At 42.9% G+C, this 25,029-nt stretch overlaps 1 protein-coding gene across 6 annotated transcripts in view; it reads left to right on the plus strand.

Annotated features, from left to right (window-relative positions):
* Window positions 1-25,029, plus strand: part of SLC25A26 (solute carrier family 25 member 26) — a 114,758-nt gene that overhangs the window by 49,800 nt on the left and 39,929 nt on the right. For 4 of the 6 annotated variants that reach the window (XM_082321805.1, XM_082321802.1, XM_082321807.1 and 1 more), the window contains 2 exons: window positions 12,660-12,704; window positions 24,241-24,310. In XM_082321805.1, coding sequence (XP_082177931.1) covers window positions 12,660-12,704; window positions 24,241-24,310 — 115 coding nt within the window. The remainder of the gene's footprint in view (window positions 1-12,659; window positions 12,705-24,240; window positions 24,311-25,029) is intronic. The other 2 variants (XM_082321803.1, XM_082321804.1) reach the window with 2 other exon arrangements.

The raw sequence follows: 25,029 nt of genomic DNA on the forward strand, positions 1-25,029 counted from the left end.
AGCTGGGAGGGGGAGTGCAAGCAGGCAGAGGCAGAGCTCACTCTGTTTCAGATTCTCCTTCTTAGGCTACTGGAAATTTCCCTCCAGCGTAACAGGCTGTTTTCACCATGTCTATCAGCATTTCAGCTCGAATTTGGGAACCTCCTTTCCACCCCGGATTAGTCCTAGGCCTAAGACACTGATAATATTCACTGCAGGACTTCCAAATGAAGTCAGGTCATTTACTGGCATCATGTCAGCTGAGCTTTTAAAATTGTAGGTGTAAACACAGAATCAGCACACTGTTCTGCAGGTTTCTTAACTCTTTTCATGATCCCAAAGACCACTACCAGTATTTGGTGGTACTATTTAAAGAAAGGTGTTAAGGGTGGTATATCTTTTGATTGAAAGCCATAGTTGATTTTTGCTCTCGTATGAGTTCTGCAGATTTTGGTTGTTTTGTCTGAAGTGGTCTATTAGTACTTGCGCTGAGATAAAAATTGCATTTTAAGTGAAGAAAGCATTCTGGCACAAATCAGAAAATCCCAGGGAAGATAAATGAAAAATGTGATTAAAATGTCTTGAGGTTGAAACATTATGGGAATTGTAATGGATAGCTTGCTAATCTCATTAGAAAAAATCCTGTTTTAAGTCACCTGGATATATTATATGCTGCTAACACCAGTCTGTTCCTTTTCAGCCCAAAAGGTTACGAACATTACACTGGCAAAGGCATTTGCTTTGAGATCAGCTCATTCTTTGTATTAGAAAATAGCATTGCTTTCTTTCCTTTTCTCTTTGGTCCTTAACTTGCTTGCTTGCTTGCTAATTTTTCTTTAACGCACCGCCTGTTGCCCAGTTCTGTGAGTCCAGCTATGTGCAGTGCAACCTCAGGGACACCATGTCTTTGATCAGGATCAGTATTTTGTTTTCATCAGATGCTGCCTTGCAATTTTGTTGTATTAATTTGGACAGATACATCTCAGTCAGTCTCAGGGTGAAAGGAGCATCATGCATGCGTTATGGGGTCTGTGGGTGGCACCCAGAATAAGGCATCCAAATGCTGCAGGAACAGAAACAGTTCTGGAGACCTACCTAAGGGCAGGTTTCTCAAGCAGATACTAAAACACTGTCCACTGACAAGGTAAAATTTCTGGAGATTCCTCATGGTTAGGGAATGTCTGGCTATTTCCCCAACCAACATTTCTGTGTTTGATTCCCCCCTCAGTAATGTCTGTTAGCATGAAAATGATTTCATTGCTGATTTTCTGTTTCCCAGTTAGAAAACAATTGGGAAGACTATGGTTCAAATCATATATATGTAAATGCCACCTGCTGCTGTGTATCACAGACAAAAGCTCATACCAGGCAGCACAACTTAAGCCATTGCACTGTGAGTTGTATGCATCTACCTACGACAGCAGGGAATTGGCAAATCTGCCACTTGGCTGTGATGGGCATTTGACATGGCTGCAAAACCAATGAGGAAAAGAAATCATCTCAATGGAACCTTCTGGATATGAAATGGCCTTTAAATGAATTAAAGCTGTGAGAGCAGCATTTCCCATCCCTTTCCCTCTAGGGGCCACCCTGCAGTAGGCGTGCAATTTGGCTTTCTCCTTTTGGTGTCAATGTTTTCCACAGAAGTACATTTCTTAAAGGGACCATCAGTGCAACAGATGCTGTGCTCAGACCTGCTGCGTGAGAGAGGAGCGTGCTGGAAATGGTGAGATCTGATCCCATCGTGGGGCCCTAGCAGTTACATTGAGTGCTTGGATTTTTCTGCTGCTCGTTGTGATGCTAAAACCTCTTGGTGGAGCTGCAGTTGTGTTGTTACCTTGGCTTATCCACTGTTGGGTGTTTGCGGTCACTTTGACTTCTTCATTGTATATCTAAAGTAACCCACGGAAAAGTTTAGACTATTTTCTTTGGCTTTTCTCTTCATTCACCACATTGGTTGCAGCCCCAAATTAGCAGAAAACTTTGTTTAGGCGTTAGTTCAACAAAACACTTTGGCCCCGCTCCAGCTTTGGAAGAGCTTTTAGATTAATGGGAAGTTGGGAGCGTAAAGAGGAGTATGGAGTCTTAAGAACTTGTTTGGGTCTGGTCTTTAATGTTTTTAAAGCATAGTCTTGTTCCTATTCAGCAATAGTGAAAGTTAAGCGTGTGCTTAAGTGCTTTGCTAAGCATGGAGGGAATGATTTATACTGGTAAAGTGGAAACTTAATAGTGTCTACTTTGCTGATTACAGCTATAACCAGGATTTCATAGAACAAGAGTTAGCGGCTGTCGTGCTCTGTAGTTTGGTTCCCATCAGGCTCTGAACATAGCCCAAACCTATAGCTGGGATGTGTGGACAGCTCTGCAGGGTGAGCAAATGAAGAAAATAAGGGTTTGTGTGTGTCTGGGATGTTCCAGTTGTTTAGTTCTTGCCCACCAAAGCACCCTTGTTCCTCTGGATCCTGTTCCCATGCTCTTGTAGTTTGGCACACTTTCCTTATGTCCAAGCTGGGTAACTGAGTGTGAGAAATTGTTTTGGTTTAGCTTTATGGTTTAACATTGTGGTTATGATAGATCCTCAAGGCAGACGGAAATGAGGTGGCTGTTTAAAGACAGGCAAATGAACTCAAAGGCTTATGCTGAAAGCATCTTCTCCATAAATGAACTGAAACAAATCATTGAGAGTCATGGCTTTTATTTCCACAGGTCTTATAATGGTGGTGCCGTTGTGCAAGCACGGTTAGACTCCTTTGAGGAAGCCTGCAAGAGGTTCTTGAAAGCAAACCCTCCCTGCTCTCTGCACGCTGGATTTGCATGTGCAGCCAGCCTCCTCTGAAGTTTTTTCCCAGCTTGCTGCCAGGCAGGAAGTTGGGGGATGCAGGCGGCGGGATGGCTTTCCCAGGGGCTCGATTGCCCGGGACGAGTCTGCAAGTCCACACCTGGGAGGGCAGCGAGTCCCAGGTGGCCCTGCAGTGTCCGACCCGACATCGTACAGCTGCTGCCTTTGGGTGGGGGTGGAAGAAATGCTCTGGTAGGAGCAGAGTAGCTCTCCCAGCTAGGCAGGGGGGTCTGCTGGGTCCTGGGGGCTTCCTGTTTAAATAGTTACAGAGTCTGCAGAATTGGTTAAACAGTCAAAAAAATTTATAGAGGGTAAAAAAAATAAGGGAACCATCCTTCCTGTATCTGTACGTGCATTGTCTAACTGTTCATTTGGGTTCTATCAAATGCTTGTTGCGATTTTTCAGTTGCCTTTAGTGGGTTTTAGATGAGGTCTTTTGTAGTGTAGAATCAGATGAAAGTTTGTGGAACTGTAGCTGCAGTTCAGGAAAGCTCATGCTTCAATATGTAAAAGCTAAGAGAGATCATTGTCGTAAGCTAGTAGGTACCTCGATGTAACATAGGCAAGGCATTTCACTCTGACTTCTGCAAGACCACGTCTTGCAGTTGGGTTAAAGCAATGCAACTGTTTATTAAAAAAAATAAAAAAGGTAGATGAGGGAGAGAAAATAGTCCGGTCTTATTTCAGGCTTACAGGATAGACTATTCAGTACAGGATTTAAGGACATATTTAACTGCTTTTCTATAAAGAGGTGGGAAATTAGACACATGTTTTAGTGTTTTGCAGAACCACCTCCTATTCAGCTAAGACCAACGGAGATCACGCGTGGTGAACTCTTTGAAGGAGTCTGTGAAGATCAGTCCTTTAACTCCACCGGTACTGACTTGCCGCTTAGGGTGCTGTATGACGGACCGCTCACCCTGGCCTGCCGAAGCTTCCCCTGTGTTCACCCTGAGCACTGATTCATTGGCACCCATCGGGGCACTGCCCGTGAGACTGCGAGCACCTTGCAGGACAAGGCTATTTCTTCTTTTACCTGCCGTGTGCAATGCAGATATGGCTCTTCCTAAATAGCTGAAAATAGCAGTCGCAGAAGGAAGCTTAGCAATGCCCCGTTTTGTGAGATACTCAACAAAATTTTGAATGTGTATACACACACAAGTGTGTATACATGTGTGTAAGATAAGTAAAATACCTTTACATGAATAGCATTTCCTAAATTTGACATTAATCTGCATTTTTTCTCTCTGCCACATGATGGAGATAATGGTGTAAGATATATAAACAGTGCTGCATGGGTCGTGCACTTGAAAGAAAGAAGTTTCAGCTTGGTGGTTTATGGAAGTTGTTCTGTTAATGTTGGGTTTGTACTAGCCTTGATAGAGTAATTTTCTCATAGTATCTGTGGGGTGTTTTGTTGAAAGCGACATTTGGTTACTTGTCTCGTTCTGGTCATCATGTCCCCTCCCCGCAAAGCAAATACGCAAGAATACCCTTACCAAACAATCAGGGCTATCGATACAGCAAAACGCTGAAGTTCGTGTTTTGTAAAACATTCAAAAGAATTTGCTTAGCTTGCATTAATTTTATTGGGACTTTTAAGTTGTACTTAGATGTACATGATTTGGGCTCAGATATAGCTACTCCGCTCTCTCCTCTTCTCCATCTTGAGCATGGGTCCCGATCCAGAAGCTATCGAAGCCACATGTGCAAAACTCCCAGTGATTTCAATGAACTTTGGATCAGGCCCATATGCAAAGGCAGAAATGGATTTTCCCATGGAAATTTTTTTAGTGACATTCAGAAATCTCCTGGTGAGAGACGTATTTAATTTTTATGGTGAGAGCTGCTGTGTTATATTTGTAATCATAATGTAGTGACAAGACATTTGTAACAAAACTGCTATAGGTTGAGACACATCCGGGAAGGGAGAAACACGTGTTTCTTCCCAGTCTGTTAATTTTTTTTTGTGGTTGTTACTCTGAGGACAAGAGTTCCTATGCTGATGTCAGTGCAATTACAGCTGCACTGTTGTCAAGTTTCTTTGATTGAATATTTGCTGGATGAAGCAATCCTCTCACTCCTCTCCATAGATGCACCTGCCCTGTGAATCAAACCTGCTGCTTGTTGAATTCCTTGTGCTTAGGTCCTTGTATCTCCTGCAAAATCCTCATTTGAGGAACTGTTCAACTCTCTGATACTGCAAATCTGTCGGTCCAGTGTCTGCCTATAATTTTTTTTTTCTTTGATTAGAGTTTAAAAGTTTGTATTTAGAGGCTCTCCCTTGATAGGTACCTTTCATAAGGCATTTTTGTAATTATACTTACATTTAAAATGTTACGTGTATGTAAAATGTACATTAAAATGCCTTCAAAGTTAGCGAGCTGACGTGCTTCCCGGCCAGCCGCACATAACCACGCATGTGTGTGTGCACCCACGTATTGATGTAATAGTTTCACCAAATGTTAGGGTTTTTCCTCAGAAGACTTTTTCCAGAAATGCTGCACTCCATGCTCTAGGGTTCTGCTCCTATGTTTTTTTTCATGAGAACAAAGATTAGTCCTTCATGGTCCTAAACTCAATGCATGTGCATGACTTAAAGGCATTACCTACCAATAAATAGGAGATTAGCTGCGGCTTGTGTATTTCCTGATCAGTTCAGGTTTTTTCAGATGGCTCGTTGTTATCCCGTTTCCTTTAACGATGGGACACTTTAATGAGTTTGCCATCTGACATACATCTGCTTCCTGTTAAACAATACCTTCATTCTTCTAGAGCTGCTAAACTCATCTTTTATCCTACAAGATTTTTATCTGCGCCTTGAAAACAGCATGTACAAATCGATGTCGGCATATTCATTTTCGTGTTGAGGATTTTTTTAATACGTTGTTTTTGAGAAGGAATAGCAAAACGGGCATCTCCTTTAGTGCTTGTTTGTTGGAGAATGGGAGAACATGGATATTATTTGTCTAATTAGGGCTCCTGTTTGAAGTCCAATAAGACTGACTTCTGTGGCTAACATACGATTTCTAATAGTTATTCTGTCCTGCCAGCAAAGTAAGGGGCTGGTGCACAAGGGGGGGATTTTGAAGGCTGTTAATGTTGTTTCTTTGAGGAAAGAGCCTTCAATAGCTCGATGATGATCTGTCTCACACGTGTGTGAAGTTAGTGCTCTGTGATCATCAGGCTCTCTTGAATCAATCCAGCCTGCATTGAGTTTGTGCATCTGCCCCAGTGCTTCTCTTTTTCCCATGTTTTGGGAACACGGACTCATGCCGGATCTCTGACTGTGTCTTTCCTCTTCACTGGTCAACATTGCCCCTGCAGAAAAACTTTTTTTCTTTTTTTTCTTTTTCTTTTCTTTTTTTTTTTTTTTAAATCATAAAATCTTTTCTAGTGGAGGGAAAACAGGATAGAATTTTCCTTGTATTTATTTGTCTCTACATAATGTTCTTTATATGTTGCTTTTACAACGAGTGTGTGGTGCTGTTTAAAAGAAAATCCTGTTGTATGTGAAGTTCTGCCACACAGGTCCAAAGGACATCTGTGAGAATGGCTTGTAAGCAAATTAAGCAACCCTAGGGGGCACATAATATTTTGTCTCAGAAAGGAATTTACTTCCAAACACTCAGGTATGCCAGGTGACAAGTGGAAATACTTTGGGTTTAGAGCTGGGGAAACAGAGGAAGCAAGGTGCAAATATTTATTTGAGGGTTAGTGGATGCTTGAATCAGAATAATGAGTATAATTCAGGAATTTTGTATTTCTTCCCATTTATAGCTTGCAGTTGTCTCCCAGCTCACACAGGGTTAATGTTATTTGCTTGAAAATGAAGGAATTGCTGATTACCTCAGGTGGCTGCTAGCGCATGATCTGAAACTTTATTTTAATCATAGTCTTGGCACTGTTGAGACTGGTGTTTCTACCACCCTAAATGCCGTTCCTTTGCCTCTGGCAGTGCTGCAGAGCCATGCGTTCAACTCCAAAGAGCTGTGGAAAGCTGTTTGTTGCAAATGCGACTTGTTAGTTTTACCTGTGATGGCCCACCTCCCCATGGGGTTCCACCTCCCTTTGGCTTCATGCAGTCTTACAGGAAGGTGCTGTGTGTGAACTTGATCTTTCACTGTGTCTCTTGAGGAACAGAGCCAAGAGAAGATCTTTATGGTCATTGCTGTACCAGCGTTGTCATGCTTGCCCGAAGAGTTTTGATTCTGATTGTGTCAGTGTTTATTAACAAAGCCCTCCATCGTCTATTTAACATATAAACTTGTCTATTCTTTCATGACGCTCACACCTTTCATCTCTTGGAGCTGCCGGAACACGGCTGATGGCTTTGACAGTCTTTCGTTCATGTTAAGATTACAAATTACCTTCGTTAGGATCCTTGTGGAGCCTGCAATTTATCAAGGAGGATCTGGGAGGCAGTATTAATTGAAGCTTTGCAAGAAAATAAGTCTACTTTGTCAGCTTTGGGGTATACCATCGATGATGGCTGTGCTGAGCTCCTCTACACCTTCACCTTTAGTCAGTATTGTGGACAGCTACAGGTCTTCATAACGGTGTCTATTGCTATTACCTCTGGCATGGCCAGGGGAGAGGCTTACCTCATTTCATGCTCTCTTTTCAAATCCCACCACAGGGAAAGTATATTTATAGCTAGAACATCAGTTTATCATAATCCAGATGTATTTGGCGTGTGAAGAATTTTAAGAGGACAGGACACTGAACCAGATTTACTGTGATTATTAACGGAAATGTTTTGGTGTTGACTCCAGTGGGCAGACAGGGTTGTTTTATTCTACTGTAATCTGAACCTATTTGAAAAGAACCATCTTTTATAAAGAAGCTGATTAAAAAAAAAAAAGGAATGTAAAAGGGACTTGGGTACAGAAAAGATTGTTCTCCTGAAATTTGTGGTTTATGTATCCTTGGAAAACAGTATATTTTTTGATACTCAGAAGTGGTTTATTAGGCTTTTCTTTGTAATTACAATGGAGAAGGCACAGTTTGGCACCTGCAGCGCAGACACTGTGGTGGAGTACTCCTTATAAATAGAGGCTTCAACGGTGGTGGCATCTCCATGAGCCTCGTCCCCGTGCATGCGAGTGACAGGTTAGGCGCAAGTTTGAGAACTACTCCATGATGACTGCAGTACGTTCCTCCTGAAGGGAGCAGATGTTCTTGCCGTTGGCCTTTGTGATATTAGTGCTGTCAAAATCCTCTTCATAACTGTTGGCTTTTCTCCCATTGCTGTTAATGTAGGGAACAGCGGAGGTGTGGGTGAGAGCAGTTTCTGGGACGGAGGTACAGTTTCAGGGACGTTGAGAAAGCTCTTACAAGGTGAGCCTGTTTCCTCCTCTGGCTATTTATGCCAATCCTTCCTTCAGTATTTACTCTAACGTTTGTAAAAACAGATAACTCTTCGGGAGAGCAAAGCCCGCTGAACTGGAGACAGAGAAAACCTGAATAAACAAACATGTGCCACAGATTAGTAAGAACATCTGTAGGTTTTATATTGTTTTGAGAACACATACCACATAGTTTTTCATTTCTGATGCTTTTCTAGTTTCTCCCTTTCTTTCTGTCTCTCTTTTCTTCTCTTTAAATATATTACTAATAAAGGTTGGAGGTAGAAAGCACAGCTGGATTATGCATGACATGCCACTGTTTAATTTCTAGCTCGGAGGATGAGAAGAGTAGTTTTATTGTATCCTAGAAGAGAATAAAGCCACGTGCAAATTCCAGCCATGGACATCTGTTTCCTCTTTGTGTGAAAGAATTCTCGTATTTGGAAGGGAATTCCAGTTCTGAAGAGGCTGATTTTTTTTTTTTTCTTCTTCCTTTTGGTTCTTCCCCCCCTTCTTTGTCACTCCTTCAGCATGTTCTCCTTGTTCCCTGGCTGCTCTGTTTCCTTCAGGACAATGTCAGCTTGCAATTTAGCATCAGATATTGAACGGGTGAATTTCGAGTTACTTTAAAATGTCGTTTTGTAGTTACAAAGAGTATTATTAAGCTCCTCCTTAAGTATCTTTTATTTAATTAAACAGCATTTAGTGGGAGGTCTTGTGCACTGTCATCAATCTTCAGTACTTGCTGGTTAGTATTTTTTTTTAGAAGTGAGATGTGTCTATCTGTTGCTCGGGCTGTGAGGTGCAACTATTTCTAGAAGTAACTTATTAAAAATAATCTTTTAAAATCCTTCTGTATGAGGGGAATTAAGTAGGTCTGTAGAAACAAGAATCTGCAACGTTCATCACATTAAGTTAGGCATCAGGTACTAAGGACTACAGGGACCAGAGTAAATGATAATTTCACTAACCTATAAAACATTTTAGGATAATGATTTACAGCTGTCTGGGGGCTTTAAACGTTGTTTTTTTTTTTTTGGTGTAAGAGTTGACTCTGTTGAACAAACAGCACAGTTATATAACATGAGGCCAGACATGAGAACTGGTACTCTCTGTCTATTTTGTATTAACATCGAATGAGAGGTTGGTGGAGCTCGCCAGGGTTTCATATTTGCTGGCAGAAAGTTACCCACATGTGTGGACCACATTTTTATTGTTGCCTTAGCCTATTTCAGGCATAAATATCGGTGCCTGGCAGGGTGTGATTCTGTTCATTGCTGAAGAACTTTTCTTTTAAAAAGCAAAATATGAAAAGGAATGAAATGCTGTAAATGTCAAATTAAGAAGTGTCCCCAGACTGCGAGATTTTGTCACATCTGTCGTGGTAGACGAATAAAGGGCAATAGGCCATCTAAAGGCATTTTCGTTGTTGGATGAGTTACCCTTGCAGAGCTATTTCTTTTTGCATATATTATTACTAATTTTGGGCGTGGGCTGTTTAGTCTCTTAGGGAAATGAGGCTTATGCAAACAGAGTGTATGCACACACGAACACAGAGCAGCCTGCGCAGCCCTTGGACATGTCGGCTATGGAAATGTTGCGGAAAGGCAGAGGCTGCAAAAATAAATAGAAGTAAATAAATATGTGTGTGAGGGAAGAATAAAGGCGACTAAGGGGTTTGAGGGAAGGCTTGCAATAGGAACTGAACTTTCAACAGGGGCTGTGGAATAGACGTCGAGAGGAAATGTGATGGAGGTCCCTGTCGCGGGAAGATCGCCGAATGTGGCTTGGAAATTATTTGGCTTGAGAGAATCTGATGACAAAAACCAAATCCACAGGAAGCCAGACTCCCTTTCATTCCTGTACCCATGAAATTGTTTGTGTGGGTTTTGTTTTTAAGTCAAGATGTTGCCAAACAGGCTCCAATGGATGACTGTAAGAAATGGAGGACATCTCATTAAGATCTTCTTCGTGCAGGCGAAGGTGCTGCTCTGCTTGTTTTTGTTGGTGGTGCTTCCTAGTTTGTTTTTTGCAAGTTTTCAAACTCTATTAAAGTGTGACTTATGGATGTTTAAGGCCCTTATCCTGCGGGCGTCTTAGAGAGGAGGGAGCCCAGCGGCTGTGCAGGTCCCACTGACATACATCTGAAATCTTACCAGGCGTTTTGGTAGCCTGCGCATGGCAGCATCTCGTGGGGCGCACAGGGGAACGTGAAACCGATAATCCCCAATCCCCCATCTGAGCGGGACATGGAAAGCAAAGACCACTAATGCCAAAAATCAAACAGCAGTCATGAACAAATTTCCTCGTCGATTGAAATGCTTCTAGCTACGAGATAAAAAGGGGGTTATGTCAAAAGCTTCCCTTGTTGTCTTATTAACAGCTGCATAATTTTACCACTCATTTGCGCATATAAGAAAGCAAAACTTGGAGACTGTACTTGAAAGCTTGTTTTGCGTGGTGTACAGCTGGATACAGAGCGTTTCCTTTTCTCTCTTTTAACAAATTTGAAGTAAATGTAGTGGGTATTGTTTCTTCTTTTTCTATTTTTTGGCCTAGATAATAGAAGATTATGTTGCTTTTCATTTTACATTGCAAAGAAATCATGCCATTTAACTCCAATTCAACAGTGATGCAGCAGCATGTGGAGATATATATATCTTCTCATAAATATATTACCACACATTACTGTCAAATAGCTGGACTTTTTCACCCAGTATTAAAAACAAAATTTAATTGCTACACTAGAGTTTCAAGGCCCTGATAAATAAGAGCCATGCCTGACCTTTATTGTGGGGCTCTGGGATGCCACCAGGGATATTGCTCATTGTTCAAGATGACAAACTTCCTCTGAGATTTCAGTTTGTCAGCTCAATGTACAGCAGTGACATTGATTTCTTCTCACTGCCATTTCCTGCCTGAATAGATAACTAATTTTCTGTGGCAGGTGTCTGTCAAGCTTAGTTTTGCCTGGCAGATTAACTTAATAGACTCATTTATTAATCATCAGTTGCAACACAGTGAAGCAGACAATACTCTTTAACTCTTGTGATGTTGAATGGATGTACCATTTCAGATTCCTTTGTGTAGCTTGAATTTGGATATAATAAGCCGTTCATATCTCTGTAGTGAATATTTTTAACCTGGCATTTCGTTACAAAGAGCACAGATTTATGTATTAGTTAAGCGTGACCCATTTAGAGTGTGTACTACTTTTCATGGCAAAAGGTGCCTAAGTGCCTTCTGAGACTAATAAAATGATGTACAAACTACAAATTCAGCCTACATAAGGGTGAAAACTAATCCGACATGCATAATGCTTGGGAATAGAAAATAGATACTTGGAAGAAGATTTGAAACTGGGGCTGGCTGACTGTTGAAGTGGAGGAGATGACTCCAGAAGCGTTTAGGAAGGGTACAGCTGTAGGGCAATTCTGGCACAGGCTGGTATTTTCATAGGGAGTCCTTGAGATAGATACCCAGGCTGGAGATAGCAAAGGCAGGGTTGGTACCAGAGGTGGATATCGGACAGGGCTTGTCAGAGTGGTGAAGGAGGAAGAGCCAGAAGAACATAGTGGAGAGATTGGAGGAGGAAGAAACTATAAGGGAAGGCATAACCCTGGAAAGTGATGTCTCTTGTCACAAAGAATCACTCTGTTCATGGTGAAAACTGACTTATTACATGTGTTAGCCTTGCACAGCCTACAGAGCTGACGGAGACCTATGTTTTGCTTTTTTCCTCACGTGTGTTAAGAGAGTTGGTCACAAGGTGTTTATCAGGGTAAAATCTGTAAAGGAGCTGGTAATGCACAGGCACTGCTGAGGACACATGGCAGCAGGGGCGAGCCTAGGAAGAGATATCGGCTGTTGCTGGGCAGAAGAACCTCTCGTTATAGGTGATGAGAAGAGAACCACCAAGCATCTCTCTTGGATTTTGGTTGGGTTGTGGTAGCTCTTCACAACCTGCTTTTAATTCTCTAGGGAGCTTGTTAATGTGAGATCACTGGGAGATGTTCAGAAAAGTTTCTCTCTGCAGCTGATGCCCAAACAGCAAAGCCCTGGTTGGAACACAGCTGTTTTCAGCTCAGCATTTGTGGGAGGATGTATTGCTGAAGATGTTTTTTTGCCAGGCTGTGTTCCTGGCCTTGGGAGCGTGTTTCTTGAACCATGCTTATGGCTTTCTTGGCTAAGCGTCAAACCAAGAATGTCCCTGCACTAGATCATCCTGCTTATTGCTCTTCTAGGCCACCTTGGTAACAATACATTAACCTCTCAGCAGGGAATGTGATAAACAAAATAAAACTGCTTTAGTGAAACCAGTCATTTAATGGCAGCATACATAGTGTCCTTAAAGATTTGTGAATGTAATAAGCTGCAGTTCACTGAGTGAACAATAACTGTTCCTAATTTAGCCAGTTGAGGAACATGCCAACCTAATTTGCTTTTGTAACGTTACGTTGTTGGTTTTTTTTTTCCTTTTCCCACCTCTCCAGATTCCTTTCTCTCTGGTACAATTTCCCCTCTGGGAGTCCTTAAAGGTAAGTCCTCTTTAATGATAGAAATATAAGTTATACATTTCACAAAGTCTTTCCATGGTAACTTATCTAACTTGATTATCACAATTATGGGCACATCCAAGAATCAGTAAGTATGTACCAACCTACCTGTGCATGTGAAAATCATTTGCCTGAATATCTGAAAAATAACAGGGAACATCTAACCGCTGATATGTGGCATGCAGTCTAAATTTTACTCCCCAGCATGCCAGAAATCTTATCTGCTACCCTAGCTATTTTTACTGATTAGAGTGGGAACCATCTTGGTTTGTGGTTCTTATTTTATTTTAATTTTTGTAGCATTTCACTCTTCAAGGTAACAGGCAGTTGCAAATGATACAGAGAAAACTGATTGAGCCTGGGTTTGTAGACAGGGAGAAACTCTCAGTGCATCGCTGGCAGGCTATTATGATTGGCTGTGTGTACGCTATTTCAAAGGTCATTTAAAGAAGGTGTCAGTTGGATGATATTTTAATGGTGCAGTCTTTCAGAATGATGCGTTGTTCTCCCACCAGCTCATTGCTTTGTTTATCATGGACAGAGTCAGGGTCTAGCTTTTTGAGCACAGGGTTGGATTTGAAGTCATGTCATTTCTCTGTCCCTCTGCTTTTTCCTTTAACTCACTGCAAAAGATGGAGGAAAGTCAGGGTTTTTCAGGAGCTTTGAGATCCTGGGTTGGAAGCACAGAAAATTATTGCAGATCATTAAAAGCATTGTAGCAAAATCTAATATTTATAAGAGAGGAGGTGGAGGTAGAGTGATTTTCTTCCTGTTAAGGGTGCTGGACTCCTGAGAAAGCTTGGCACTGAGACCTAAACTGGGCAGAGGTACTGGGAAGGATGGGAACCAGTGATGATCCTCCTTGCTCCTCACTGCTTCTGTTGAGGGAGGAGGGCTTATGTTCTCCTTGGTCCTTGTATGCTTGGTTGGGACAATAGCTTGTCCTCTCGCTGTGTGTCAGTAGCTTGGGTTGTTCTGGAGGGATGAGCCCACAGTGTGAATGTTTGCATCTGGAGGCTTCAGGGAGTCAAATATAAAGGAGAGCCCACAGGCAGGAGGAGCATGAAATACATCAAGAGCTTTCAGGGAACTGAGCTGTGTTTTGCAGAGGATTCCGTAGGAACTTCGTGAGCTTGGTCTGATGCGGTGTCTGGGTATCGTCCCATTGCACAGGGTAGCTTTGGCTGCCTTATTAGGAATCTGTTTCCCTGCCAGTGTCCAGGAATGGCTTTCTGTAAACTCTTCGGCAGCGATACTGGCCTGACCTGCTAATTGTTAGTGCAGCAGCCATGTTTGGGAGCAAGAGGTGGCAGTGCTTAAAGAGAAAAAGTGCAGTGTTCTTGCCAAAACCGCATAAAACAGCAACATCGTGTAGCTGTTTTCAGAATGTGAAGTTGTTTTAACTAATGTCCATGTAGCTGTGACAATAAAATGTGTTGTTTAGATTGCAGGCTTTAAAGAAGACAGTTTGAATTTAGTTGGCTGCAGGAGTGAGTCGCTTAGGATGAAACATCATGTTTAATCTAAAGAGGTCAGTGCAGATCTGAAGAGAAACAAAACTGGGTTAGTTTGTTCCATGGACCAGTTGCAATATATTCTTCTGGCTGTGGAACCAAGAGTAGAAAATGGCAAAAATCAGTCTTGCATGCTCCAGTCACTTTGGCTCAAGCACATGGAGAGAGCTCAAGGTTTGTCACATCAAAGCCAGGCAGTGAAAGCAGAATATGTTTTGTTTATCTGAATGAAGCTCTTAAAAAATTGCCCTGACAGTACAACAAAGGAGAAAAAACATTACGGTCCCATCAACAGGCTGGATGTGGCCAGTAGCATCAATAAGAGTACAATTCAGGCTAGGGCTTCTCACGGGTGCATGAAGAGACAGTAATTAAGAAGAGGTAGGAGCGCAAAGGACAAGAGACAAACGGTGCACAGCCTGAATGCAGAAGAATTTACTGAGGCTGTTGGTTCAAAAATGTCTGAGGGACTATTCTGCACTGTATTCATGGGATTACTTGAGAAAGTGGGAGCAGTTGTGTGTGACCTGTGTGGATCATCTCACAGAGGAGAACAGAACAAGTGCTATGGCTGTGTCATTTTTAAAACCATTAGTACAAAGTTACGTAAGCTGATGGATGATAGACTCAATCTTATAATTCCCCGAACAAGCTAAGCACCATAAAAATGAAGAAAAATATCTTTCCAGTGTAAAGGACAGCTAGCAAGGCACATGGAAGAAAAGAGTTTCCTTTTCCTTTACATATGTGCTGGCTGCAGCCAGCAGCAGGGTGTTAAGCTTAAAGAAGCCTAATAAAGGCTTGTCGTAGGCAGCATATCAGGCGTTTCTGTATCCCGTTTTTTCTCTATCTGCTTTGCTCCGAGATGCTCTGGTTATTCTTTGTGCTTCCAGCGGGCTTTAGCCACATAGTTTACATGCACAGTTTTCTTCTGTCTGTGAACGTAGACCAGCTGTCCTATGTGAGAGTAAACTTGTGTATCATGCCCTAAACTAAGTTAGAAGAAGAAGAAAGAACATTGTACAGATTACAGAACTATAAGGTTACTTACACTGCGTGTGCTGGAAAAGAAGGTATTGCAGTAATTAGCAAGGAATAGATATGCTTCAACTACTGGCTTTACTTCCAGTTACTCAGGTGAACACACAATTTAGACTCATTTCTTAGATCACAGTGACTTTTTTTTTTTTTTTTGGAGATTGGTAGCATCCACTGCTATGCTGCATGCTTAATGTCCTTTCCCTTCCCAATTCTTCATTTTTCCATATTTTGATTTAGGCCCAGATTATTGATACAAACCAAAGGGGAGAAGGTAACTGTGCTACGATGTACCAGATTTCAGGACAGATATTGTAATTCTCTACTAGGGTGAGTTAGCGTAGTGCTTCTCTGTCTTTTTAGCCCAAGCCTTACAGCTAAAACAATTTTGAAGTCTTCTCAGAGTTCAGGAAAAGAAGGGGGATTTCAAGTTTCATTCCCTCTCTGCCACACCAACCCTTGGAGGAGCACTGTGGGTGATTACCACTGTGAGAGTTTGATCAGGTTTAGGTTCTTTTAGGTGGGGCTAATGCTTCTGATCCCACCTCAAAGCCAGCTGGCCATGAAGAAAGGCAGCAGAACATAGTTGTGGTGTGCTTCCCAGATGCCAGCCGAGCACGCTGCCTTCCGTATTAGTTCAAGTTTTGGAATAATGTGAGATACAGTCCCCTTGTATGCTGCCCTGGAATTTCCAGGGTGCCTCTGTAACTTGCTTTGGAAATGCTATATGTGTGTTCTTCTGTGGGAATTTCAAATTACAGGGTCTGTGTGTTTGGCATGAAGTCGTGGTGGGTTGCAGGGAGTCTGGCGCAGCTCCCTTGCTTTCACCCCGCTGCCAGGGCTGTGAGCCTCTGCTCAGATGACTGTGGCACTGTGGAGTTCATCCCTTCTGTGGGATCTTCTGTTCTGCTCTGTTCAGGCATTTTATTCAGCACTTCTAATCATGATATCTGAGTACCTACCAACAGCACGTAAATAATTTATCATTTGTTTCATGTTGCATTTTAATCCATAATTTTTCTCTTTTAGACCTAACTGAGAAAAAAGACAACTTTAATTTCTGCTGTGGGGATATTGCAGAAATACAGGGCATCAGTTTTTTTTCAACAAAATGGAGTTTTTTTTAAAAACAACAACAACAACAACAAAAAAACGCAAAATCAAGAGCCTCTGGTTAGGTTTGAGTACAGAAACGTCTTGTCAAAAATGCCTCCTTCTTCTGTCTGAGTGGAAATGGTCAGCTCCCTCGGACAGCAGTGCTCTGCGTAAGATAAACCCGTCCCAGGTGAAACAAGACTCAGTCCTCTTGGGTTTTATATTTCTGCATGTTGGCTATGCTTCAGAGCCTCTGAGAGTTACTCCCGTGCAGCTGTACACGGAGAATGCTCTCTTTATAGACCAAATGTATTGTATGTCTGGAGAAAAGGCTCTGGTAGCCAGTGAGGAGGGAAGGAACAGGCAGGACAGGAGGACATAGGTCTCAAATGAGTAAACTTGAAAAATAAGAGGTTTTTTTTGTTTGGTTGGTGTTGTTTTTTTTTTTTTTTTTTTTAAGGAGGGAAAACAGGCCTACTATCCTGGGAACCTTTTGTCTTTTTCATTAGACACGTCCGATTCTGACATGAGGCGCTTGGATGTTGCTAAGACTATATAACGTCAGGGTCAGGCTGACTTCACCCTGCAGACTCTTGTGTGCCAGTGAGTCCGCTCTTGCACACGCAGCCCGTCTGGGAGGGCTGGCACAGACTGTGCTGCTCTGCTGGCCCATGACCTGCAAGGCAAGATAAAAATCTTGGACTGACCATGCTCAAGGTGATGTTCTGGCTCTTCTGGCACTCAGTGGGGCCAGGATTTCCCTCTTTGTCTCGGTGCTGGGCAAAACCTAAAGCTCTTAGACTTTCTGCAGCTGTAGTGAGCCCACATGTGTTGGTTTTTTTTTTTTTTTTTGTCACTAGCTTTAGCAATAAGAGAATCTTCTCAAATCTGTAAGTCTCACAAATTAACGCGTGTTGTACAAAGAGAGATATTTGGTTGCACCTTCAGAGGCAATAGCTAGAGACAGGGAGCTGAGAACAGGTCTCTCGTAGGATTTTGTAATGACTGTGGTGGCATGTGTTAGTGGTGTAAGATGCTGAACAAGCAGAGGAATACTTTGGTGGCTTCAGGAGAAGAGAATGGTTTGAAGACTACACACAGGCACATTTCCACCCTGTAAAGTAAGCGGGGCATCGTATTAAAGAGAATGGGGAGAGTCCAGCCGTTCCCCTGCGAGGCTGAGCAATAGCAGAAGGTTGGCTGGGTTAGAACAGAAGTTCCCCATGTTGTTCCTGAACTGGTTTCTGCCCACACAATGGACAACAGGCTTGGGATTGGGCTTACACTTCCTTAGGTCCCTTGTCTTCTGTCCAGGTTCAGCTGCCACTCCAGGCACAAGGCACTTGTGTTGAGAGGAACAGAGCTTTGGAAAGCTGCTGGTGGACTGGACTGTAGATCTACACGAAGGCATTGGCACGTGTTCTCGTTCGCTTGGTTCTGCTGGTTCCCCCCTCCAGAGAGCTCAACTTCTGGGGGCTGGTATAGGCAGTCTAGGCTGTGAACAAGCTTGGTTCGAGGGTGGGCTCAGCCTTGCTTGTAGTTGTCAGTGCAGATATACTTTTGAGATATACCTTGAAGCATGCTGCGCAACGACTGCTGGGTGGGTTTCCGTGGAGGGTGAGGACTCTAATCTTGGTTGGAGCTCATTGCACCTGATTTTTAAAGTTAATAAGAACGAAAAGTTTACAGAATGCTTCTGCCCAGGCAGCTGGGGTTCTCAGCAGTAATACGTGTTTATAACTCCACCATTGAAAGAATAAACCACATGCTATTTTCCTCCTAAAATTTACAATCAAATCTGTTGCTGTTTAACAGGGTAAGTAGAAAATAGAGGAATGTAGCCGAACTGGGCCTAAAATGGCTTTCCCTGCTCTATAGGTAGGTGACAGCTTTCCTTCTTTCCTGGAGAAGCAGTCTAGTATTTCTTTTCTGCTGTGCTCAGCTGCATATAAGTCAAGAGTAAATGAAACCCAGGCCCGGCTTTAAACCCATTTCCTTGCAGGCAGTGTAGTAAGTGTTCTACCATACCTCGCTCCCTCTTTGAGTAACGATCGGGCTGATTTAGGGATTAAGTCCTAATCGTTAAATAACGCTAACGTGTCTGCCATTTGCTTAGGTGCTGTATCGGGAAAACAGAGTTCCATGGCGGTGTTTCGAGGCGTGATGTAACTTGCAGCCAATGTGGCGTGTGCATGCCATTAGTATAACGGCTGCATTTTTCTCACAAAAGAACAATGTACCCAACAGCTGTTCAGCAAACAGCCCTTGCTTTATTAGTGTCACAATAAGTGTCATTCACACAGTCTTGAAGCACAGTCGAAGGAATGCTATACGCCATCTGCACCAAAGAGGAAGAAACAAATGCAATCCTTACTTACAGCACTGCAGACACGTTTGAGAAAGTCAGATGGTTTTGGATCATCAATGCAGCTTTTAAAACAACAGAAATAAAACAGACTCGCGCAGTCTGTAGATACAGAGCCAGATTGTGATGCTCTTGGTCATGCCTAGACCACAAGCAGTTCTCTAGAAGTCGCAGAGCTTGCCAATGACGTCTGGGGACGTTTGGTAGAATATAGAGGTAATCAATGTGAAGGGCTCACCATTTGATTCGGACACTTGCTGCTTGCTGAAGAACTTTAAGAGACTCATGTAATTCTTCCGTGTAATTTATTCACACAAGCCTGCAAGAAGCACAGATTTATTAGCAGGTAGTAGCAGTGCAGATGCTCAAAGAAAGCCATCCTAACTTTGAAGTGATTTTTCAGAAGTGTGTTTTCCTCCCCAGACACACATATGGCCCTTCATGCCATGGAAACTGAGTGTAGCTGGCATATTATGTTCTGCCTTGCCACGGGAACACTGTTTTGAAGACATTTTCTTTAACCAGGCTTTTAGCACATCCATTTTGATTTACATCCAAATGGGTCACAGACATCAATGCAGTATTATATGGGGAGAAAAAGGGAATGAAATGCTTTTAACATGAAAAATATGCTGTTGCGTGTAGGCCAACTTTTGTTCCCTTTCTCTCAATTTATCTAGGATTTGGGTGGGTTTAAGTCTAGGGCCAAATTCAGTACTGGCATAAGTGAGCACAACTCCATTAGTGTGAATGGAGTCTCAATGTTTATGTCAACAGTAAACTTAGAGCATTGAATTTTTCCCATCTTTGGGCTTGCATGTTTCCTGCAAGATAATATACACATGAACTGCACATATGCTGCACATATGCACATAAAAATTCACTGGGGAGGGCGTTTGGCTCTATGCTTTTTGCCTTTATGTATAGAAACTGCAATCGGCTTATGAATTTTTTGCTTCTCCTGTAGCTAATGTGCCATGCATCTGTAAGGATCAGCCATGCAGAATGCCATGTTGCAAGTAAAATACCTAGTAGCAAAGGCAAGCGTGAAAATTGCTTTTCTTTCCTCAGTCTGCAGGACTGCACATGCACACAAATCCACGTGATTAATTTGGAGAGATTTTTCTCCCCTCTGTTATCATGAAGTTGAGCACTGCCTTGAACGGAGGGGTATGGAGAAATACTACAGATGCTTATCATTGGAGTGAATTGTAATATTTACTCAGCTGCAGGCCTCAAGTTTAGTGTATGCCATGAGGTCTGCTTGCCTCTTAGTGCCTGAAGAATAGCAGGGCCAAGGCAGAGGTGTCTCATTCTCTGCAATGCTTCCTGCAGCGTTTGGGGTGTTGGTCTGGTCGTCAGGTTTGAGAGAGGTGCGAGTGTTGCACCTTCCCAGGATCACCATAGCTTAGGTGTCCTGAATATAGGCCAAGACGCAACTGCATTGGGAGCACAAAGCTGACAGATGATCTCTACCCCAAACTTTTACCACAAACCTAAGGCAAAGGTGACAGGCACGCACAGGTAAGGAGTTGTGTGAACTAGTCCAAGGTTATTGGCCATCTGGAGCCCAGGTGTCCTCAACACGTGAGGAGCCCACGTTGGTGGGCACCATATACTTCCCCCCTGTATTTAAAAGCGGTAGTATTTTCTTTTTTGGTTTGTTTTTTAGATTGAAAGGCCTTTGGTATATCCCAAGAGTGACTTTTCCGATGCGCCTTCTGCCCAGCAAAATGGGGTGTCCTTGTGTTCTCAGTATCAAAAGAGCTAAATAACGTTTGTGGTGAGAAGCAGAGGACGCTGGCCTATGGGACAGTATGAAATGGGATTGTCAGGAAGAAAAGGAAGGTTCTGCCCACATACAACACTTGACCCTTCTCTGTGAACATTATCCCTGTGAGTAATTAGAAATCTGCATTCAGGCTTCCCACTGTGTCCCATCCCTTGAGGACACACCCGCTGTATTGCTTTACACGGTACAGCAATGCACAGGGAGATTTACATATATATCACATGAAAGTGTTTACAAAAAAAATTAGCATGTGATTGAGCTGGGAAGCTGCAGAGGGCCCCAACTGCACGAGTTTCCATGCGCTTCAGCCAGAAGATTTATTTCCAATTTGTTATTCATAAGGGAAGAGCGAGAGATTGGGATGGGGTCCTTTGAAGTGGAAAACAAAGTCTTCTATTCAGCCTTCAGCTTAATAGAATACACATGACACAGGCTTGGCATGGCGGCCTGCTTTCATGTAATGTGCTCCTTGTCATTTTGCTTTCCTAGGCTGTGAATACTAGTGGGAATGGGTATTGCCCTGGAACAGTCTCGTTATCTCCTGCTGCCTTCTGCAGGAGGAGCAGAGTGTAAGCAGGTAGGAGCCATTTGATGGCGGTGGTGGGTAAACCAGGCTGATCCAATTGTTGCAGTTGTGTTGCTCATAATTCCCAGTTTATGTTTTATATTGAAAGAGCATGTGTGGGAAAAGCAGCGTAATTGCAGGGCTCCTGCAGGTGTTACGCGGGCACTTCTGCCCTGCTGGGAGACGCCAACAGAGAGCAGTGACCCATGGGCTCCTGCCTCTGACAGCCATCTTCTGCATGACCTGAGCTCTCGCCGTTATCCCCCCGACTGGAAGCGACTAAGGGAAGGTGCTTCTGAATTTGTGCAGCATCTAGGATGGTGGAGCATAACCTAGGCACCGCATCACCGCAAATAACCAGTGATTCTGTCCAAAGTCGATGTTTTGGGGATATGTGTATAAACCCAGTATTTCAAGAATGCAGCCCCGGTTTTACAGTGATGGTGTTATTACCTATATCTATAAGCCTCTAATAGCTTCTGTGCTTTGCCCTGTGTTAGTAGTATTAAAACCATGCTTAGTGCAGCACAAAGGCGAGTGTTTTTGAAGAACTTACAAGCCCAGCTTACCACAAAGCCCTGTCAATTAGTGGGTCAGTGGGCTATGAGAGGAAACACGCGTGACCTTCAGCGCATCAGCTTGGCCCGCAGCGTGAGTGTGGTTAGAAAGAATTTGGACCAGAGTCCTGCCGGTCCTCTTGGCCCTGTGACACTTTCTTTTCTTGGCTTCCTCTGGGATGATGTCCTCGTGCCCCGGTTCTCTCTTGCTCTTCATGTTCAGGTTTGGAGCTCTGGGTGAATCACCGAAATCAGAGATGGAAAGAAATGCATGAAGTCATCTCGTCCTGCCCTTGCCAACGCAGGATTATTCCCCGCAGTACAGTCTTGAGTGCCTTCTCCAGTCTATTTTTAAATGACTCAAAGGAGAGGGCTTTCCTCTCCTCCCTGGGGAGGCTGGCTCCGACGTTCAGTAGACCTCACTGTTGGGGAATTTTCTTCCTGTTCTCCAGCCTCAATTCTCCTTTTCCCTAATTTAATTGAACTGTTCCTGGCTCCACCCTTCTAAACAATTTTCCATGTTGAATGACTGTTGCAAATACCTGTTGTCAATTTGCAGGCATAACTGATGGGAATTCATTACTGTTTGCCTTGCTTGGCAAAGGCTCTTTGTGCAGAACTGTACTGGGAAGCCAGGCTTTATCAGAAACTAGATTTCAGAGCTACATGCCAACAAATAAGAATGACCTTTTCCTACTTCTTTGGACAATGTCATTATCATAAAACCCCAGCATGACTGAGAACTGGCTGGGCTTCTGGCAAAGCCATGAATGTCTGTATTAATGTGCTGGTTTTCCTCATAGTCCTCCAGCAGATCTTCCATAGTGCTTTTTGCATGACAGAAGTTACTGTTCTGAGTTCTCGGCTTTAGTTGTAGACGTGTACACAGTTGGAGAACATTTAATTAAAAAATACAGTAATTCTGGTTTTATCAAGTGGCTCCAGCAGTTAAATTTCTAAACCCTGACTTTCAGTTTGAGATTTCTTAAGCACCTGAAGTGTTTTGAAAATGGGATTTACGCTTTGACAATACGTAGATGCACTGGAGCGTAGCACCCTTTGTCTTAGGGGACGAGTGTCCTTCATCCAGCAGGACCGACTTGCAAGAGAACTGTAAGTTATTCCAGAAGAGCATCTTATGGCTTTGAAGAATTATGAATCCCTATTTATTTATTTATAAGATGAAAACCAGTTTCTGCTGTGGGTGACAGCAGAATAGAAGCCCATACTGAAAACACCAGGAAAAGAATGGCTAGCATTAAAGAGGGTGAAATCCCTTTAGTGCTTTCGTACAGCAGAGCTGCAGCTATTTAGCTATGGCAGGGTACCAAACAACATTGTGGCTGGCCATTGTTGCTTGAACAGTTTGATTTTTAAAACATTCAACTGAAATGTAACCAGCAGCCAAGTTGGAAGAAGCGAGTCCCAAGGACAGCATGTTAAATGAAGAGTCAGCAGATGAGGGAAACGAGTTCTCATGCCCTGCTGGAAAGTGGCTGTACTGCAGACCGGGAGCCCGAGAGCAGTATCTCAGCCTAGCACAGCTATCGGGTTGCTTTCAAGAAAATTTTAGTGTAGAAGTAATATGGCTTTAAAAAGAATGAGGTAGTGCCGCAGCTACACAATAAAATCACTGATTTCTCTGTGGTAGGCCTCAGAAGGGCTGTGGATCCCATCCTTTTTTGCTCAGCACTGGTCCTCACATCATAAACCAGAAACTTCTCCTCCAGAGAACTTCCAGTGTTAAGCGTTTCAGGAGATGGGAAAGGGGTGATGGAGCGGCGCGGAGGAGGGGAGAACAAAGTGACCGTAGCTGGCATAATAAAAACCATCCCAGCGTGTGTTGGCCTTTGTTGGCGATACCGATCTGACTCATGAACTGTTTGCCTTGATTCTCGATATGTGTTTTTTAGAAGGCACCGTTCTCGGTGGTGTTTTTAAACGTGCATGTTTAAATGATGCTGTGAGTTAAAGGGATTGGAGCATGGTGTGTGGGAGCAGTGGAGAGGAGGGTGTGTGGTCCCTAATGACGCCAAGTGAAAAACAGAGACACACCTGCTTTGGGATATAATGGGAGTGATAAGAGTAATTTCTTAACGATGGGGGTTTTTTGGGAGTGCGAGGGGAAGGGTTGGTTTGAGAAATGTAGGGGGGCAAACAGGACTCCTGTCTCGCTGTGCTGGGGACTGTTCATTTTAAATGGGAGTGTTTGGTACATCTGGGCTGAACTGATACTGGTTCTTGCATGCCGTCCCCCCCGCTCAGTGTTTTGCTTTGCACTGTTTTATCTGCCAAGAAGAAAACAATTTCACAAAATATTTGCAAAGTTGCATGGCCACAGGCTTAAATACATACATATGAAATCCCTGAAAGCAATTTGCTTCAAGCCCTCCTCAGTTCCAGACATCTTTCTCACTCCATCTGCTCATTCAAGTACACAAGTTCCTTGGGAAAAATCACTTATTACATCACTGAAAAATGCCACAAAAATAGCTTTTCACTTAAGTTCCCATCCTCAGAGTTAACTCACATGGGGATCAGATAGATTCAAACATTTAATAACTTTTTATTTTCCTTTCTCTTTAAACACAGGATCTCTGGTCATGGAAGCAGGGTCACGTGGTGGATTCTTGGCAGTCAGCAGTCTGTGGAGCTTTTGCAGGTGCAAAGGATTATATGTTATACTGGGAAGGACTAAAGAAGAAAGGGAAAAATGTGCAAATCTATTAAGTATAGCAGAACAACATTCCTTTGTAATTCAAGTTTGTTTAGAAGAAAACGGATCCAGTTGTTGTCTGGAAATAGGAAAGCCAGCAAAGGAAAGAGAAGGAAAAAAAAAAAAAAAAAAAGACTCAACACAGGGTGTCTGTTTGAAAGACAACCAATTTGTTTTTGACAAATTTCTGTTATTTAAAAACCAGGGGCCTGTCAGTCAGACTTTGCGATTATTTCAAAGTTGATTTGTAAAATCCTCATCCAGGAGAAACTTTGCTTGGGTGGGGGTTTGTGCAGCTGTCTGCTCTGAGCACTTCCCCAGGGGTTGAAGTGATTGCAGCGAGAGGCCATGATTCACCATTCATGTGACAGCTCTGACAGCCATGTAGATTAACTAGAGTCAGGAGAGCAGAGGCTAGCACTGCACAGCCTGGAGGCAAAAGCCTTCCGCAGCAAAAAAAAAAAACGGAGGACGAAACATCTGGGCAATCTCCAGACACTAGAACAAGAATAAAGAGTGGCAGAATACAATACTGCACTATTTATTACCAAACAAGCCAGAAGTTAATTGAATTCTTCAGTAGGCTTCTTGCTTGATTTTAGCCTACTGTAATTGTTTCAAAAAAAAAAAAAAAAAAAAAAAAAAGGAGAGAAAAAAATCAATTA

The sequence above is a fragment of the Platalea leucorodia genome (genome assembly GCF_965183815.1).
Source record: "Platalea leucorodia genome assembly, chromosome: 9".
NCBI lineage: Eukaryota > Metazoa > Chordata > Aves > Pelecaniformes > Threskiornithidae > Platalea > Platalea leucorodia.